General features: G+C 41.0%; 1 protein-coding gene across 2 annotated transcripts in view; it reads left to right on the plus strand.

Moving 5' to 3' along the window:
* Positions 1-19,562, plus strand: part of FAM107A (family with sequence similarity 107 member A) — a 43,944-nt gene that overhangs the window by 16,625 nt on the left and 7,757 nt on the right. For both annotated transcript variants that reach the window (XM_081320050.1, XM_081320051.1), the window contains exon 2: positions 10,784-10,958. In XM_081320050.1, coding sequence (XP_081176176.1) covers positions 10,784-10,958 — 175 coding nt within the window. The remainder of the gene's footprint in view (positions 1-10,783; positions 10,959-19,562) is intronic.

The raw sequence follows: 19,562 nt of genomic DNA on the forward strand, positions 1-19,562 counted from the left end.
TGCTTGTTTGTATCACATTGCTGACTCATACTCCAATTTGTAATTTACTATTTTGAGACTTTTCACAAGTACAAGCATGGTCTCACCATACTTAATGTATTTTCACAAGCATGGTCTCACCATTCTTATGTATTTCACTTCTTTTTCCTAAGGGAAGAACTTTGCAGTAATTTCAACTCTTGTTAGTTTCAGTCCACATCCTAACTTATCAAGAGGATTCTGAATTTTATTGGTAGCTATCCCGCCAAATTTTATGTCATTTGCAAATGTCATAAGCATTCCCTCTATCTCTTCCTCCAAGTTATAAACACAACTGTTGAAATGTTCAGAGTCCAGAACTGAGATCAATAGGTCCTTCTCTGTATCTCCCTCCAGTTGATGAATATTCGTGAACACATTTTTCAACCAGCAATATAGCCACTTCTTTGTCATGCTACGCAACCATAGCCTAGTGGTTTGACAGTCATGGGGTACTGCATCAAATAATTGGCTGAAATCAAGATATAGTGTATTACATCAGCAATTCCACAATCTATGATGGAAGCACCTTGATCAAGAGATGTCAGGCAAGAAATACTGTTGACAATTTATTTATTTATTTATTTATTTATTTTTGGGACTTATATGCCGCCCTATCTCCCAAAGGACTCAGGGCGGCTTACAACAATAAAAAACAACAATACAAAAATTAAAAACGAATTAAATAACAGCCCCAAAATAAATTAACTACAATTAAAAATTAAAACATATTTAAAAACCCATCATCAATCCAGGTCAGCCTGATGGAAGAGAAAAGTTTTGAGGTCGCGGCGGAAGGACCGGAGGTCCGGGGCCATCCGAAGCTCAAGGGGAAGCTGGTTCCAAAGGGCTGGTGCTCCCACAGAGAAGGCCCTCCCCCTGGGGGTCGCCAGCCGACATTGTCTGGCCGACGGCACCCTGAGAAGACCCTCTCTGTGTGAGCGCACTGGGCGATGGGAAGTCGTCCCCGGTAGCAGACGGTCCTGCAAGTATCCCGGGCCTAAGCCATGTAGGGCTTTAAAGGTAAGTACCAGCACCTTAAATCTTTACATGCTAGCCTCTCGTAATTTTCATGATTTTAAAAGTCCTCATAGGTAAGGGTACTTATGGTTTGCATTATGAATAGTCCTCAGTTAGCAACTGCCGCAGACAGTGAGTGTTTGCAGTTACCATGATGAAGTAACTTTGCAAATAATGCCCACCTTTGCAGCATCGCTCATGTTCACAGTCACAGGCTGTTAGTACCAGGCCCAAACATATTTTCCCCCTTTTTTTGCCTCCTCACAGAGCAAAGAGATTGCTGGTTTCTTCCTGAGCTGTTCTTTTCCACCTCAGGCTAAGAAAAGTTAACTAACTGAACTTTGCAATCTTAACTGATTAGAAGCTGGGTGCTTAGAAGCTGCGGGCTGAAATTGACGTGACCCTAAACAGTTTCACACTAAAGGCTTTTGTTCGCCTCCTAAGAGACTGGCAGCAAGCACCTTAGGCAAACAGCCGGTGCTGTTGGATTGCCTTTCATGTATATTTCCCCACTGCATGTCTGCTTACTCTCTTGCGATCTCTTTCCCTTCAATGAATGTAAATACAAATATCAATTCTTTTCTTTTTTTGCTAGTTATCTCAGCACCCGAGTCAGCATTCCAAAGGGCAGGGGAGTGTGGGAAAAGGGCTATAAGATTTGCCCTTTTACCTCGTTTTCTCTAGATATGAATTCCAGAACCCTTCCCTACCATGTGGGCTTGTCCAGCTTTTGGGGTCCTATACTTGTGATGCTGCAAAGGAAAGGTGAAGTTAAATCACAAGCACAGTCATTGTCGTGATTTTCACCTAATGACCGCATCACTTAATGACTGAGTTGCCAGTTCTGTAGAACTTCCTGTAAAAAACTATAGAATCTTCCCAGGTTTCAATTTTCATCATCCGATCAACAGGATTCTTGTATGATAAAGTTCATCCATTCCATCAGCAAGTTCCTTCAATATCCTGGGATACATTTTAACTGGCCCAGAGAATTAAACTCATTCAGGATAATAAGCATCCCAGACCATATTTCTATAAGTCTCAAGTTTCAATCCTACCCATAGCTGATTAAGGGGACATTTTCCTCTTCTCGGAGAAGACTTACCCAAACTGTGGGTTAGGTAGTTCTGTCTTTTGCCATTTTGCCATATTCATTGATCTGCAGGTTTTATTTTTATTTCGGACATATGTGAAGATATCTTTTTAGTTCTCCTTAGCATCCTTGGCTAAACTCAGTTTATTCTCAGCTTTCAATTTCTTGACACCGCTCTACAATTCCAAACTATCTCAGTTCCTGTATGAGTCCTCTTTTTGGTTGGGTCTTTACTAGGATTTTTTTTGTTTTCTTCATATGAATTCTTTGCAATTGTGTTTTAAGTTGAGATTCAAGGTGCTGGTGATGACCTATAAAGCCCTAAATGGCATGGGCCAGGATTATTTACGGGAGTACCTTTTGCCGGTGTTAACTTCCCATCGTCCTGTGCGCTCCCACAGAGAGGGCCTCCTCAGGGTGCTGTCGGTCAGGGAATGTCGACTGGCGGCCCCCAGGGGGAGAGCATTCTCTGTGGGCGCACCTGCCCTCTGGAACCAGCTCCCTGTTGAGCTCCGGTTGGCTCCCGACCTTCGCTCTTTTCGCCGCGACCTGAAGACTTGGTTATTTGAACTTGCCGGCCTGGACTGAGGGATTGGGATTTTAGATTTTAAATTCCAAATTTTAAATTTTAGAGTGTGTTTTATTGCTTGGGCTACTTGGTTTAATTTATTTTAATTTTTGTATATTATGTGCTATATGTTGTGTTTTAATTGCCCTGTACACCGCCCCGAGTCCTTCAGGAGAGGGGCGGTATATAAATCCAATAAATAATAAATAAATAAGTAAGTAAGTAAGTAAGTCTTTCTTTTAGGGAGCTCCCAGTCATCAAGTTCCCTAGCTTTCCCATATCCTAATGAACTGGTAGGCCAACTAAGACTGCATCATAAGGTCAATTGATATATGCTCCTATATGTTTTCTAGCAGAGACAGTTGATCTTTCAGCCTGTTTCTCAGTCTGTCACCTATCATCATCACGTTTATACATTGCCAAATAGCCCTAACGTACTGTAAAATAGAACAAACATACTGTGGTATAGAGTACACTACATATGATTGTCGATGCAACATTCTGTTCTACTTCTCACAGAATGTTTGGAGAAACCCAGAATTAGGATTAAGGACATACGCTGCGAGATACCAGGTTCAAAAAGCTGATCTTTGAATTTTCAACCAAATTTCTAACAGTGAAAGCGGGAGGGCTTCCTTGTTTTAGTGTGCTGCTCTGGAGAAATAGCAATAGCACTTAGACTTATATACCGCTTCACAGTGCTTTACAGCCCTCTCTAAGTGGTTTACAGAGTCAGCCTATTGTCCCCAACAATCTGGGTCCTCATTTTACTAACCTCGGAAGGATGGAAGGCTGATTCAACCTTGAGCCCATCAAGATTGAACTTCAGACTGTGGGCTGAGTTAGCCTGCAATACTGTATTCTAACCACTGCGCCACTACCACACATGGATTGTCTTGAGAAATTGTTTTTAAAGAGAACAGTGAGATGCATGAACTTTGAGAGAGAGCAGGTACACACCAGCAAAAGCCTGTGTTGCCCCACCTTTAATTCAAGAGTAAATATTTGTTGAATACTTGCTCAACTTGTAGGAGTACATACTTTAGTCACAGTGAACTTTCTATGATCCAGTCAATCTTTCAAGAAATCATTTAAGGAATTTTAGCATCAAAATTCTGTCCCTTTTCAATCTTTTAATAGCATTTTAATAGTATTTTGATATACTCTGGTCTTTACATGTAATGATTATCTTATTTGCATTGCTGGCAATATTTCCCTGTTGGCTCACATTCTGGTGTTTTTGCCTAAAATCACAAAGGAAACAAATGGGTGAATAAAAAAAATTATAAAGCTCTGATGTATTAGCAAGATATGGGCAGCCATAAGTGCTGTGCTGTAGATGTTTATCTTGACACATGAATTGCCATCTCCATAGAGATTTCACAGCTTTTTATGCAGCCATGATTAATTTCTTAGGATCTGGAGAATAATATGATGCTGTCACATGAAGCCTTAATACACAGAAACGCTTTGAATTTGAAATGGGTATCTAAGCCCTTAAAGCCAAGCTACATTTCTTTTTGAGAAACTTAAAACACCTGAGAACTTCATGTTCCTTCTCTGTCTGAAGCAGTACAAGGAAAGCCATTTTTCCAACTAGCAGTTGAGTTTTCGATGTTCTGTAAAGATCTATCTTCACGCGAACTGTGAGCGCTAGAAACACGTTCCTCTGCATACTGAGCATATTGGTGTGGTAGGATTCATAATGTATTTCCTGCTCTTTGGAACATGAATAATGAGAGAGGAAACGCGCATAATATGTGGTGCAGAACTCATACAATCAATTGCAGTAAATAGGACAGCAGAAAGGGATTTTGTATAAAAATAGGATCAGGCCTACCATTAAGCAAAATGAGCAGCAGATGCCACAGTGGGGGAAGCAATAGTAGTCTGGGTTTTTCTTATCAGCTACATAACTGTTCTCTCTCTCACAAAAAAAAAATCCCTGTAGGTCTGTAAATGAATATAGGAACTAGGGCAGCTCTCAGACTACAATTTATCTGAAACTTTCAATCTGCAAAACAACCAGAATGAAAATGGGGCAGAATATAATATATGCAAAAGCACCTAATGTTCTAAAGCTCAAGTGACTTATCAATTTTCTCAGCATGTTCAGTGCCCCATTTATTGGTGTGGGGGGGGGATGGTCATTAATCTATATAAATTAAGCCTTCAAGCCTTTCCTCAAGCAGGATCCTGTTTTAAGAAGATTTCTGCTTCAGCTAAACCTACTTACATCAACCCTATGTCTGTATTGTTCAGTACACAAAACATCTGAGAAAAGCTGGGAAGATAGGTCTGTTGGTTGGTAGGTCTTATCTCACCATATTAAAAAAATGCCAACAGAATTTAAGGAAGATTCCATGAAAGATGTGTCCATCTAGATCTCTCACCTGCACATGTGAGAATGAGCAGGTGGTGGGGAACAGAATACATCAAGATAGGAAACAAATGTCAGAGCCTTAAAAAATGGCAATTGAAATCCAGAGTAGGACAATAAGGATCCTGAATGTCAGAGACAAGTGAAGTGGTATAAGAAGATTTGTTAAGTTCCATATCTGGAAAACTAGGCAGGGTTGGGTAGCAATTCCTTTCCCAGGTAAATTGATCAGAATTATGGGGAGTGTAAAGCATGAGGGCAGTGCTTTTTCAACCTTGGCAACTTTAATATGTGTGGCTTCAGCACCCAGAATTCCCCAGCCAATATGCTAGTTGGCGAATTCTGGGAGTTGAAGTCCCCACATATTAAAGTTGCCAAGGTTGGGAAACACGTCGTGAAGGCGTCATTTGGGATTTTGGGTCCCTTGATCCCCACGAAAATGGCTCGCTGGATTTCTTTTCCCATCACTGTTGGGATAACAAAGCTCACAAGAATCTGTTCCTGGATACCAGGAACTACATATAGCCCATAATATACTTACCCCTAGCCTTGCTACCAGGTTATAATAATAATAATAATAAAGTTGGAAGGGACCTTGGAGGTCATCTAGTCCAACCCCCTGCTCAGGCAGGAAACCCTATACCATTTCAGACAAATGGCTGTCCAGTCTCTTCTTAAAAACTTCCAGTGTTGGAGCATTCACCACTTCTGGAGGCAGGTTGTTCCACTGGTTAATTGTTCTGTCAGGAAATTTCTCCTTAGTTCTAGGTTGCTTCTCTCCTTGGTTAGTTTCCATCCATTGCTTCTTGTCCTGCCTTCAGGAGCTTTGGAGAATAGCTTGACTCCAGTTCTTTGGCTGAACCCCAGTGTTATCAACCAGAGCTGAAAGATGAAACATCGCTAACATTACAATAAAAATTGTTTCATTTGACTTCAAATGAGCAAGCATTAATTTCATTGAGCAAAGGAGCTACCAATGCCAGCCCTGAATTTCTCTCATGGGCAGTTATGCCATGTGATTTTTAAGGATTCTGAGCAAGTTAACAAACCAATTCAGCCTCTTTTTGCAAACATTACTTCTCTTGTTTGGACAAAATGGTCGCAGAGATCTTTTGTTGTAATATCAGTGATAAGTTACTGAAATACTTTGTTCTGGTGATGAAGAGGGAAGTCATCTCTTTATATATCCCTTTTTTCTTTATTATGTTTTTTCTTTTTTTTACTCTCATATTTTTCATAGTTTGTATTCGTTTTTTTATCTTTGCAATTATAAACTGTAATAAAAAGTTATTATAAAAAGTTTACAGAAGAGTGGTCAGAATTATTCCTTTCTTCTCCTGCCAAAGTAACTAGGAATTGTGTCTTTTCAGTACCTCTCATTTTACAAGAAAAGGTCTTAATAGAAATTGTTACTTATCTATCACAAGCAACAAGGGAACATGAAAACATTCTTCAGCTCGGTCACTTTGCTTTTTATCTCATGTTTAGAAAAAGGGACATAATGTTGCGGGGGGGGGGAGATAGAGAGAGAGAGAAAAACAAGAGAACAAGAACATATTAGAATCCCTATTGAAGACAATTTCTGGTCTGAAACAACCGTAAGACTTACATAATTCAAGGACAAACAGCACATTAATGGAAAGATAGTTTTCTTTGCCAAAGGCACTATTGTGTAAGAGAGAGATGGCAGGAGATGTTGATCATAGTATCAGTTTAAGCACAGAGAATACAAATCTCCAGGCATGAGGCTGCCTGAATACCTGGTACTGCATCTCAACCCAATTTATATCTTTCAGAGATGAGGAGGGTGAAGCATAAGAAGGTTATTTCTTCCAGAAAGGCTGAGGTGAATATTTTGAAACGGGGGAAAAAAGAAACAGATTCCAGGTTCAGGAAGAACATCTAATGTAGGTTACACAAGAAAGACCGCTTTTAATGTGTTTGAGGGACTCTGCCTCAGAAGTCTCTGATAACATAGTTCCATGGCTTATCTGGTCCAGCTGTTTATGGTGATTGATGATGTTGGCAGGAGCTGTCTAGGATATCGGTCAGTAATATTTCAAAGTTGAAATACTTGGTTATAAATCATCTAGAATCACCTTTAGGCAAGATGGACAGCATATAAATTTAATAAATAAAAATAGATACTGGGAACTAAAATGGAATCTTTCATAGGCAAACTGTGAGGGCTGTCACTGAGTTACAGTCCTTCCCTAATTACAGGTAGTCCTCAACTTGCAACAGTTTGTTTAGCGACCGTTTGAAGTTACAATGGCACTTTAAAAAAGTAATTTATGACTTTTTCATACTTACAACCACTGCAGTGTCCCCATGGTCATGTGATCAAAATTTGGACGCTTGGCAAATAGTTCATATTTATGACAGTTGCCGTGTCCTGGAGTCACCTTTTGCAACCTTCTGACAAGCAAAGTCAAGGGGAAGCCAGATTCATTTAACAACCTTGTTACTAACTTAACAACTGCTGTGAGTCACATAACAACTGTGGCAAGCAAGGCCGTAGAATGGGGCAAAACTCACTTAACAAATGTCTTGCTTAACAACAGAAATTTTGGGCTCAAATGTGGTCATAAGTCAAGGACTACCTGTATACTGCCTCACATGCTGTCCACATATTTGAGGGAGACAACCCCCCCACACACAAGAAGATATGTTTTTCTGCTGTCTGTGCCTGAATCCTTTTTCTTCTTGAAGAATGGTGCAATGACCACAATTACCCAGAAGTGAGATTGATGTGAGTCATGTTATGTAAAGCTGCAAAGGCATATCTGTTCGACATATGGCCCTCTACACCAGTTTTGTTACATGTCTGATCCAATAAAGGGATCTCACTTTTTTTTCATCAAGAAGACACGGATGGCTGAACAGCACTTTTCCATTGTTGGAAAGTGAATACAGTGTACAGTCTGTCTCTAACGGTGGCACCCTCTCATGCAGATCCAAGGCCTCTGGAAGGCATCAGGTTGAGGTAGGCAGCATTTCATCATCTGCTTTTGCTATGAACTGTGGGTTCTTAATGCCACATACCACAATGATCATTTATTTGATATATATAATAAATGACATTCAGTTTCCCATCTGCCTTTGAAAGACTCTTTCGAAGATAGCAAAGTCCACATTTTGGACCACTGGTTTGAAAGAGGAGTCAAAGAGGCCATTTATGTCAAAATTGAACAGCCCTCTCTCAACAGGGTGGAGGGGGGGGATACAGTACCATCTATCTCCAGTCTACAACACAGTTCTTTCAGCAATTCCAAGAAGGCTCCACACCCATTTGCACTACTATCTGTGTTGACCCTGACGAGACAGATAAACCTCCAGGTGGCCTCAATGACTCTCTAAAAGAATGCAAATGACAATCTGTCTGCAAGGAGTATAAATCCTTCCTTTCCCTACCATCCAGTCAGAGCTGAAGAAGCTTCTTGGATAAGAAGCAGAACATCTTCAAAGAAAAACAAAAAAGTCCAGTTGCCTTGTGAAAAAGCATCTTTGGGACATTCAGTTTTGCTTTTCTTCACCTTTCTATTGACTTGAGCTTGGGTATTACATAATCATATTAGTATAATGAATCTTGTCTCCTCCGCATTATCCTTGCAAACATCTTCTCCCATTTGTCCCAAATTCATGGTTTTTAAAATGTCAGGTATTGCAACATCTTGAAAATAACCCTCTGCCTAAAGAAGCAAATAAACACTTTCCTTAGGCAAACATTTCTAAATCTTAAATTGGTAACACACAGGACAACCTCCCTGCTTCTTGTGTTTTATTCATGGGCCTGTTTTTACTAGGCAAAATTCTGGTTTTAATCATTCTAAAACTAGGAACCCCAGTGCTGTTCCCAGGTATTTGCAGCACTAGGGATTTAATGCAAAATATTTGCAGCACAAGGGGTTTAATACAAAATTTTCTTCAGTCTTAGCGCTGTAACTCTCCAGGGGTTATATTAGTCTCAGCTACCCACCCCTATAGTTTGTGGACTCCCAAACCATGTTGAACTTTCCAAGTTAACAGAAGTTGTCTGCATCATTTCAAAGCATAACAAGAAAATCTTTCTTGAAAAAGAAAAGGAGTGAGATAAGGACACTGTCCACACACACCGTTAGCCATTTCCGTTAGCCACTCATACTTGGTGAAAGGAGTCACAAGACCCCTTATCCCTCCTGTGCTGCTTAATTGTAGCACTGAACTTTTCACCCCAATTATAGTGATGTAATCCATGGCGATTGGCTTTGCTTGAGTCTTTTTCCATTAGCCATCAGAGACCTGTCATTGTACCTTGCAGGAGGGAACCCCTGTAGTGCTATGAATTCAGTCACTGTCTTTTTACAAAAGAAAAAAAAGAATGTTTTCTGTTTTTCTGTAATTTACTTAATGTGCCCTTCTCCCTTTCAGCTTCCTATTGGACTTTGGAGATGTTTGGTAAAAAGTAGAACAAGTCCAGCAGTCAGGAAGGGAGAGGTAGAAGAGCATCGTGGAAAGGGATCCAGTGTTGCTTTAGCTCTGTATTCCTTGAGTATGCCTCTGTGTGTGTGTGTGTGTGTGTGTGTGTGTGAGAGAGAGAGAGAGAGAGAGAGAGAGAGAGAGAGAGAGAGAGAGAGAGGAGGGAGGGAGGGAGGGAGGGAGGAGTGAGTGTCCAGGAAGATCCATGTCCGCTTTCAACCATCGATTGGCTGAGCTACTGTCTTGCAGAGTCTGGTCCACCCCATGTGATTACTGATATGGGAAACATGGCAGACCGATGAACAAGGAGGACAGACAGTGAAGAGGGAGAGGAAACCACATGCCATTAAAAATGGTTTTGGGAGCTGTGAGCTTGATCACAGGTGTTTCAGATGAACTCTTGAAAAAGGAATATGCTTTTCAACATGCATCGGTCCAGAACATTTTTATTACTGGTTCTCGTTTGTTCAGTTTATGTATTAACACTCAGAGGAAAGATAGGCTTTAAATCTTATGACATAAATCTCATGTGTAAGACAAACAAGTAAACAGGTAAACATACCAATTATTGGTCATGCTGGTTGACAACTCTGTATGTCATTCTAACTTACGACAAGGTCATCAGGTTGTAGGAAGCTATTTTGATGAGCATCCAAACATTTATGTATAATGATCCTGAGCTACTCAGGATCTGCCTCAAGAAGACATTTGCAGTTAAATTTGGCTCTGAACTGACTAGGGATGGGGAGAATTTTGCTTAGCATACATTTGAAGGGATGCAAATCCAAACATGTTTTTTTTTGAACCAAAGAATTATAATTCAATTTAGAATTATTGTTATCATTCATTTCTGACTATTTACATGAAAGAGTTTAGGCAATATTGTGCTAAAATATTAGCAAAAATTAGAAAGTGAAAGAAACTAATACTGATTGCCTCACCAAAACTAGTAGTAGTAGTAGTAGTAGTAGTAGTAGTGTCACTATACATCTACCATCTATATTAATCCAAAGCACAGGAGTTCACATGATATTTTACTTGATCTTCCAAGACTAAATAATTAAAAAATAGAATGTCTTGTAAGTTTTCTAATGTAAATTGGTAACTTTGTTTAGAGATAAGAATCACTCAGATAAAAACTATGATTCTAAAATCTAAGGGCTTTGGGTTTGATTTATGCCTGATTTCTGAGATTTTTTTTCCCCATTTATTGTAATGCGTTGTCTGATGTCTCTCCCTCCCCCAGCATCTATGTATTCAGACATGCAATCAGAGCGGCCTGACATTGGGAATATCATGACTCATCCTGATTATCTTGATGGAAATCCTGATCTTATCAAACCTAAAAAACTGCTCAATCCTGTAAGAGCCTCGAAAAGCCACCAAGAACTTCACCGAGAACTACTTATGAATCACAGAAGGTGAGCAGAGGGTTGGAGCCATAGGTTTCCTCAGGAGGGTTGGAGGGGGGGGTGTACTATGACATCTTTGGTTTTGTCTGTGACATTTTATGGCAAAGAATGTTGGACTTTGAAGAAGTGGTGTAGGAAGAAAAGTCTTCATCATGGTTCAGTCCAAGCCGGGGATAAACAACATGGCGACTGCTTTAGGAAGAAGATTACAGTTTATTGCAGAGGAGAGCCAGACAGAAAGATGGTTCTAGCAGAAAAAGGACTGAGCACATGTAGAGAGTGGGTTTTTATACCCTTTGGAGCCTTTTGTTTGGAGTTATTTCCTGTTTCAGGCTTCGTATTTCCTGACCTGAGTCTGGGTGTGCCTTTCTGGTATTCTTGATGGTGGTGGGTTAATCTTATTATGTCCAAAGGTCATATCCTGCTTTCCTGGGGCTGGGGTATGTAGATTTTAGGGGTCTTTGTCTTCCTAAGCTTCCAGCTCCAACCTTCCTGATGGTTTACATCTGCATTTCTATAGAACTGGTTTCTGCTTGGGGGAAGGAGACCTGGGACTATTAAGAAAACTGGCCGTGCTTTCCTGGTTCTTCAATATCTTTTTAGGAAATATATTTTTCTGCCCTTTTAATATTTCCTTCCCTGGGGTGCTGACTTTCCATAGTGGGATAGAATATTGACGTTTTTATCAATACTTTGATGTTGGAGATAACTTCCTGAGTGTACTGGGGGAGCCAAAAGAAATCAACCCAATGCATCATAGAACAAGTCAACCTCAAATTTTCACTTGAGACTCCAATGTCCAGGCTCAGATTATGATACTTTGAAGAAAATAACTGGCAGCAAACTGAACACAAATACTTTATTTGACCAAGTGTGATTAGACACACAAGTAATTTGACTCCAGTGCAGAAGCTCTCAGTGTATGTGCAAAGCAACAGAATAATCATAATAGTACCAATAAGAGGGGGGGGAGTAAAGAAGATAATAAGGATAGATAATAATACTATGGTCATACTACATGAGTAAATACACATATGCATTAGATGGCACTATGAGAATTAGATGTTCAGCAAAGTGATGACACAAGGGAAAACAACTGTCCCAGTGTCTAGTTATTTTCTCCTGCAATGCCCTATAATGCCATCCCAATGGGAGGAATTGAAATAATTTATGTCTAGGATGTGAGAGGTTGCAGTTCAGCAAAGTCAGATGGACTCAAAGCAGTGACAGATACACTTTTGGAAGACCTGAAGGACCATATTGGTGATAGATTGTCCTGAAGAACATCCATCTACATGGTGTCTAAAAACTGATACTAAGCTGATGACACATATATTTTTTTTTTATTAAAAAGTTTTATCATACATTTTATCTTTAACAAACCCCCCTACCCCTCCCCTATCCCTCCCTCCTTACCCCTCCCCCCCTCCCCCCCGACTTCCCAGAGCTAAGTACAAGGTATAAAAAACAGAAAAAAAGAATCATAAACAACCACATGCTAACAACCGTAAACTCTAAAATCTATCACTCTCTAGCTCATATAGAATAACTACAAACACTATTAATATAAAATCTTCATTTCAAAAAAAAAAAAAAAGGTTTAGGCAATCTAGCATGACTTGGGACGCGCTTAAAAGCTCCAGCCTTGTCCATCTGTACATCCAAAACACCATTCCAATCCCCCATAAAAATAACAGATTTATAATCCAACTGGGTAAGCTTTGTATAAAGTAAACTAAAAAAGTCAGCTTGTTGTTGATTAGGAGCATATAATCCAACTAAAAGCGTCTTTTTGCCTTCTAGCAGCAGCTCTATCATAACGTATCTTCCATGCTTATCTGCTTCAATTAAGTCTGCTGTTAAAGCACTTTTAACATAAACAACCACTCCATTTTTCTTATTCATTGCAGAAGCAACAAATCGCGTACCCAACCTTGAGTTCAGTAAATACTTTTGATCCACAACCCTAATATACGTTTCTTGCAAACATATAACATCTATCTTGAATTGTTTTAAATATTAAAAAACTTTCTTCCTCTTCTGTGGTGAATTTAGTCCATTAACGTTCCAAGTTAAAAATTTAGTTGTCATGCATATCATCCCAAAGCTCTTAAAGCGCTGCTCTGATAGGACTATCTTTTTTAGGCCGTGCTCCTCCCACTGCTTGGCTATAAGTACGTATAAGTACGCGCGGCGCCGGAGACAGCCTTCCCGGGCTGCCCGCGGCTCAGCTGAGTAATTTTCACCCGAAACAGCGCCAATCAGCTGTTCGGGTGAATTTGAAGCCCCCTCCTCGGGAGAAGAGGAGGGGGTGAGGCCCCAGGTAGGGGTTGAGTTCTCCGGGGCCGCCTGAGCTTGTTGCTTGGGCGGCTGAAGGATCGAACTCCCCCGTAGCCTGGGTCGCTCCCAGCTGGCCAGCGTCTCTGCTCCGGATTTTTTGGAGCAGAGCCAGGCGTTTGCGACCACCCCTGCCTGAAGGAAGGACTATGGAATAAAAGGAGCAGGCAGAGCGGTACAAGAGGAAAGGATGAAGAGGATTATTATATTTTACTCTCGAGCTTGATGGACTTTTTTAAACTTAAAGTGAAAGTGCGTCACAAGTGGAAGTAAAAGATGGCGGCTAAACCTCCCTCAAAAACTCTTCGGAGTGCTGGAACTTCTCCGACGCAACAATCATCATTGCAGGCGTTGCATCCTCCTGATGTATTGACACCGAAGGATCTACAAGATGCTCTTGAAAAACATGCTCAGGTAATTCTGGAATCAATGGGTGATAAATTTGCACGGATGGAGGAGAAATTGGAGAAATTGGAGGAGAGAATGGAAGAGAGGATGGAACAGAAGTTCAGTGTGATGAAGGCAGACATTTTGTCTTCAGTGTATAAAGTGGCTGAATGTGTGGAAGACCTGGATGAAAAAGTGGAAGATTTGACTCAAAAGAATGCCATATTAGAAGCAAAAGTATTGGAGAATGAAGATTTAAGAGACAAAATGGACAGAGAATTGAGTCTTGCTCAATATTACCAGATGCAGTTTGCTGTTAGAATCAGAGGCTTAAAAGAGAATATTAAGGAAGATCTAAAGCAGCTGATTTCTGAGGCTCTGGAAGTGGTATTGAATCAGCCAGCATCTGAAATAAAGGGAGGTATGGATAAAGTGTTTCGTGTGAATTCATGGATTGCTAGACAGAGAAAGCTGCCTAGAGATGTGGTGGTTTATTTTGTAAAGAGGGAAATTAGAGATGAAGTTATACAAGCTGCCTATGATTCTAAAGTTGTGATTGCTGATCAAGAAGTTTTGGTTCTAAAAGAAATTCCTCCAAAGATTTTAAGGAGAAGGAAGGATTTTACATTTCTTGTGCAAGAGCTCAAACAACGAGATATAAGGTTCAGATGGGAGATCCCAGTTGGGTTGATGGTGATGCATGAAGGTAAAAGGTACCGTTTGGTTACTGTGATGCAGGCGCGTGATTTTTATAATAACGTTTTAAAAGCAACCCCATTATTACTTTTGGAAGCTGCAAAGAGATCTGGAGAAGGAGAACATCAAGAGGTTGAAGATGGACAGACGGAGGAGAACGGTGCTGGAGGAGATCAAGCTACAACTTCTTTGGATGATCTTAGAGAGCAGAGGGTGACGCGTGCTGCTTTAAAACGATTAAAAAATAAAAAATAAAAGAATAAGATCAGCAGATGCCTGATGACACATATTTAATAGCCTAATGTGTAAGGTTTGAAACAAAAGAATCATAGGACTAGAAGGGACCTTCTAGTAGTCCAATCCCCCCTGCTCAAGGCAGGAGTCTTGTACCATCCCAGTCAAATGGTTGTCCAGTCTATTTTGAAAACCTCCAGTGATGGAAGACCCACAACCCCAGGAGGCAAGCTATTCCTTTGTTTGATTGCTCTCACTGTCACAAAATTTCTCCTTACTTCTAGATTGTATCTCTCTTTGACAAGTTTCCACCCACTACTTCCTGTCCTGCCCTCTGGTGCTTTGGAGAATAACCAATCCCGTCTTCTTTGTGACAACCCCTCAAGTACTGAAACACAACTATCGTGTCCCCCCCACACACACAATCCTTTTCTTTGATAGGCTAGAGAAACCTAGATCCCTCAACTGTTCTTTATACAATTTAGCCTCCAGGCCCTTTTGTGAACCTCAAAAATTGGATTGAGAAAAGCATAATTCAGCTTAATCATGGAAAGGCAGAGGGTTTTTGTGCAAACACAGCATTTGTTGCAGTATAAGATGCAACATTTGTGCAAACCATATATCTGGATGATATTGTCTAGTTCCACATTGAACTTTGAAGAGGTTTTTTAAAAATTAAAAGTCATACATACTTTTTTAGTTCTGTTGGTCTTGGGGAAAAAAGTTCTCGTGATTCAGATAACATTTTGTCCTCCTTTGGTTTCCTGCAGCATCCAATAATACCAAAGATGAGCTGAGATTTCCCAAAGCTTCATAGAAAGGTACATACTGTACTGTATATCTGTAGATGAAAGGCAAATAATGGACTGATCAAGAGCTATCTAGATGAAAAGAGACAGAAGATCGGGCCAATATCCTCTTGGTTTCTCAGCCATATCCGCTAGCATTATTTGTTTTATGAAACACAAATTTCCTTTGCAAAAACTAGACAGGTAAGAGATGGAGTGAGTCATTCAGACCTAATAAAGGAGACTGATGTGATGGGAGTTTGATTAAAAAATAAAATCTCAGAATGTTGACATTAGAAGGAGGGCCGCTGATCTATATCTGCTTAATAACACTTGTATATTAACAACAATTATTTTAACATTTACCACCTCTTCAAGAAGGCAGCTTACAGCATTTTGAAAGACAGACATAAAAGTATACAAAATCTAGATACAACATTGGGAAATAAGAATGTGTGGAGCACCTCGTGCACTATAAATACAGGCTGAAGGAACTTGGGCTATTCAGTCTGATGAAAAGAAGACTTAGGGGAGACATGATAGGACATGATGGCTGCCTGTCTCACAAAAAAAGTGACTCGGCAGCGTACTAACGAGAGGAAAACGATGAAGTTGGCCGAGTACATTTGGGAAGAGTTCGATCCTGTGACTCCGGATGAAGTGGACAAGATCATGGGGAAACTAAGTGCCGCCACAAGTTTGTTGGACCCGTGTCCCTCCTGGCTAGTCTATGCATCTCGGGAGGTTACACGAAGCTGGCTCCTAGCAGTTATCAATGCCTCACTGAGTGAAGGGTACTTCCCTGCGGCCTTGAAAGAGGCGGTGGTAAGGCCCCTCCTCAAGAAACCAGCACTGGACCCAGCTGTTTTAAACAACTTCCGTCCTGTCTCCAACCTTCGCTTCCTTGCGAAGGTCGTTGAGAGCGTGGTGGCACAACAGCTCCCTTTGAACCTGGAGGAAGCTGAATATCTAGATCCGTACCAATCGGGTTTCAGACCAGGGCACAGCACGGAGACGGCATTGGTCGCGCTGGTGAATGATCTCTGGCGGGCCCGAGATAGAGGTTATTCCTCTGTCCTGGTCCTATTAGATCTATCAGCGGCTTTTGATACCATCGACCATGGTATCTTACTGCGTCGTCTTGAGGGGCTGGGAGTGGGAGGCACCGTTCTGCGGTGGTTCTCCTCCTACCTCTCGGACCGTTCGCAGACGGTGTTGGCAGGAGGGCAGAGGTCAAACCCTAGGCCTCTTAATTGTGGAGTGCCTCAGGGTTCGGTGCTCTCGCCCCTCCTGTTCAACATCTATATGAAGCCGCTGGGAGAGATCATCCGTAGCTTCGGGGTGAAATATCATCAATATGCTGATGATACCCAGCTATTCATCTCCACCCCGAACCAACCCAGTGATGCCCTTGATGTGATGTCCCGTTGTCTGGAAGCAGTACAGATTTGGATGGGAGAAAACAGGCTTCGACTCAACCCGGCCAAGACTGAGTGGCTGTACATACCGTCATCTCGTTTAGTCCAAGAGGTTCCATCTCTGACTATAGGAGGAGAGATGTTACCTCCCATTGATAGAGCACGCAATCTGGGCGTCCTCCTAGATTCACGACTCAGTTTTGAAGATCACATTGGAGCCGTGGCTAGGGGGGCATTTGCACAGATTCGTCTTATATACCAATTGCGCCCCTTTTTGGACCGAGATGCCCTACGTACAGTCACCCACGCACTCGTTACCTCCCGTATTGATTACTGTAATGCTCTCTACATGGGGCTGCCCTTGAAGACCACCCGGAGGCTTCAGCTGGTGCAGAGTGCAGCTGCACGGGTAGTGATGGGAGCTCCCTGATACTCCCATATTACACCCCTCCTGCGTGAGCTGCATTGGCTACCAGTTGCCCTCCGGGTGAGATTTAAGGTGCTGGTACTTACCTTTAAAGCCCTACATGGCTTAGGTCCGGGATACTTGCAGGACCATCTGCTGCCGGGAACAAATTCCCATCGTCCAGTACGCTCACACAGAGAAGGCCTCCTCAGGGTACCGTCAGCTAGGCAATGTCGGCTGGCGACCCCCAGGGGGAGGGCCTTCTCTGTGGGAGCGCCAGTCCTATGGAATCAGCTCCCCCCTGAGCTTCGGATGGCCCAAAACCTCCAATCCTTTCGCCGCGGCCTCAAAACACACCTGTTCCACCTGGCTGACCTAGACTGACAGGCATTTTAATTAATTTATATTTAGTATTTTTAATTCATTTTTTAAATTCTCTAATTTTTTATTGCACTGATGTTCTCAATTTCATTTTATCTTGATTTATGTACTTATTATATGTTTTGTTGTTAGCCGCCCTGAGTCCTTCGGGAGATAGGGCGGGATATAAATCCCATCAATAAATAAATAAAATAAATAAATATCTGAGCTCTTCTGTTTGTTTTACTGCTTGCTTAACTTTACTATAATAATTAACAATACAACTGTTTGTTTGTTTGTTTGTTTGCCATATTTATAAGCCATCCACCTTTAACTAACCAACCGAACTGGTAAGCAGAATAAATCAAAAAGAGCATCAGTAAAAATTCGACAACATTTTAAGCTTTGCAGTATAAAATCCATAAATTAGCTCAATACTCAAAACCATGCTACAGTATGATATGTAAAACGTCTGTATTAAAAGACAAAAATCCTACAGTAAGAAGGCTTGAATGTAATATTGAGCCTTCAGCCTCCTCTTGAATTCAGCCAGGAAGGGATTAGACTGCACTTTGCAAGAAATGAACTCCATAAAGCAGGTGCTCCATAAGAAAGTTCTTGTCCTGTTTAGTTCCACTAGGGCCAGGGGTAGGCAACCTCGGCTCTTTTATGACTCCTGGACTTCAACTCCCAGAATTCCTGAGTCAGCACTAGGCTCCCTGCAGGTTACATATGACCCACAAGAAATTGTCCTTTGAGAATAATAGGTTGATATTTTCAAGAAAATTCAGCTAGTTTGTTACAGCTCCTTGTGCATTTAAGGGACATTGTAATTGGGAAGATTAGAGAAGGGATTTCAGAACTCTGTCTTGCATGTGCCTAGATTGATCTAAAAGAGGTTTAAAAAAGTGTTGACAGTGGAATTATAAGTAGGATCCCTCTTTGGCTATCCACCAGATCATCAAGCACTGAGCTTGAGAAGACAGAAGGAGTTAACCCAGCAGTTGATAGTGAATTGTACCACTTAGGACACAACACAAAGAGATACAGTTTGTCTTAGTTGTCCAGTTTGCAAGACTGACCCCTCAGAATACGGAAACCAGTTAAGAAGACCAATTTTTTCATCTGACCCACATGACTAAAGCCAGCAGTGGGAAAGCCCATTAAGCACTGTACTTCTAGCAAATGCAATAGTGAAGGTTGAGATCTTCTCTGGTGGAAACCACACCAGAACCTCTGATGCTAAATTCCAGTATAAGATTGTTGGTTAAATTGCTCCCCCTGCTGGAAAAAAGGAACAAAAGAGGAGCCTGTTTCTTTTAATTAATTCTAAGAAACGTTATATGTTTTTGAAACCTAAGTACTTTCTTTTTTTGCCTGGGATTTTCTGGCGCTTTTGCAGGTTGTATTTATACATAAACATCCAGGAGGTTATGCATTTGCTTGAAATGGAAACAAGGAAACTCCACCTTGCCAAGTTTTCACTCTTTCACATGAAGAAGTGCTCAGACCTTTAGCAACCTTATTTCAAAATATCAGTTTATTAGAAATACTTAGGTGCTATACTTTACATGAAATTTTAGCCAAGCTACAGTATAAAAACAAATAATACAACTGAGATTACAGCTCCTGTAAAGCAATAGACCCAAACATTAATCAAGATTAATAACAATTCAGTCAGAGGATGATGTAACAATTTGTTAAGCATGGATTGTGTTTTTGGAAATAGCACAAATTGTGTTTTGGGCATGTGCAGTATTGCTTCAAAGTAGTTTGCTGGAATCCATAGTCTAATACAGTGTTTCTCAACCTTGGCAACTTTTAAGATGTGCAGATTTCAGCTCTCAGAATTCTTCAACCATCTGGGGAATTCTGGGAGCACACATTTTAAAGTTGCCAGGGGTGAGAAGCATTGTTCTAATGTAACATGATCATAAGAGAGTCCAAGGATCAAGCATAACTGCCTAAACCAGACATGTCAAACTCC

The sequence above is a fragment of the Vipera berus genome (assembly GCF_964194415.1).
Source record: "Vipera berus genome assembly, chromosome: 2".
NCBI lineage: Eukaryota > Metazoa > Chordata > Lepidosauria > Squamata > Viperidae > Vipera > Vipera berus.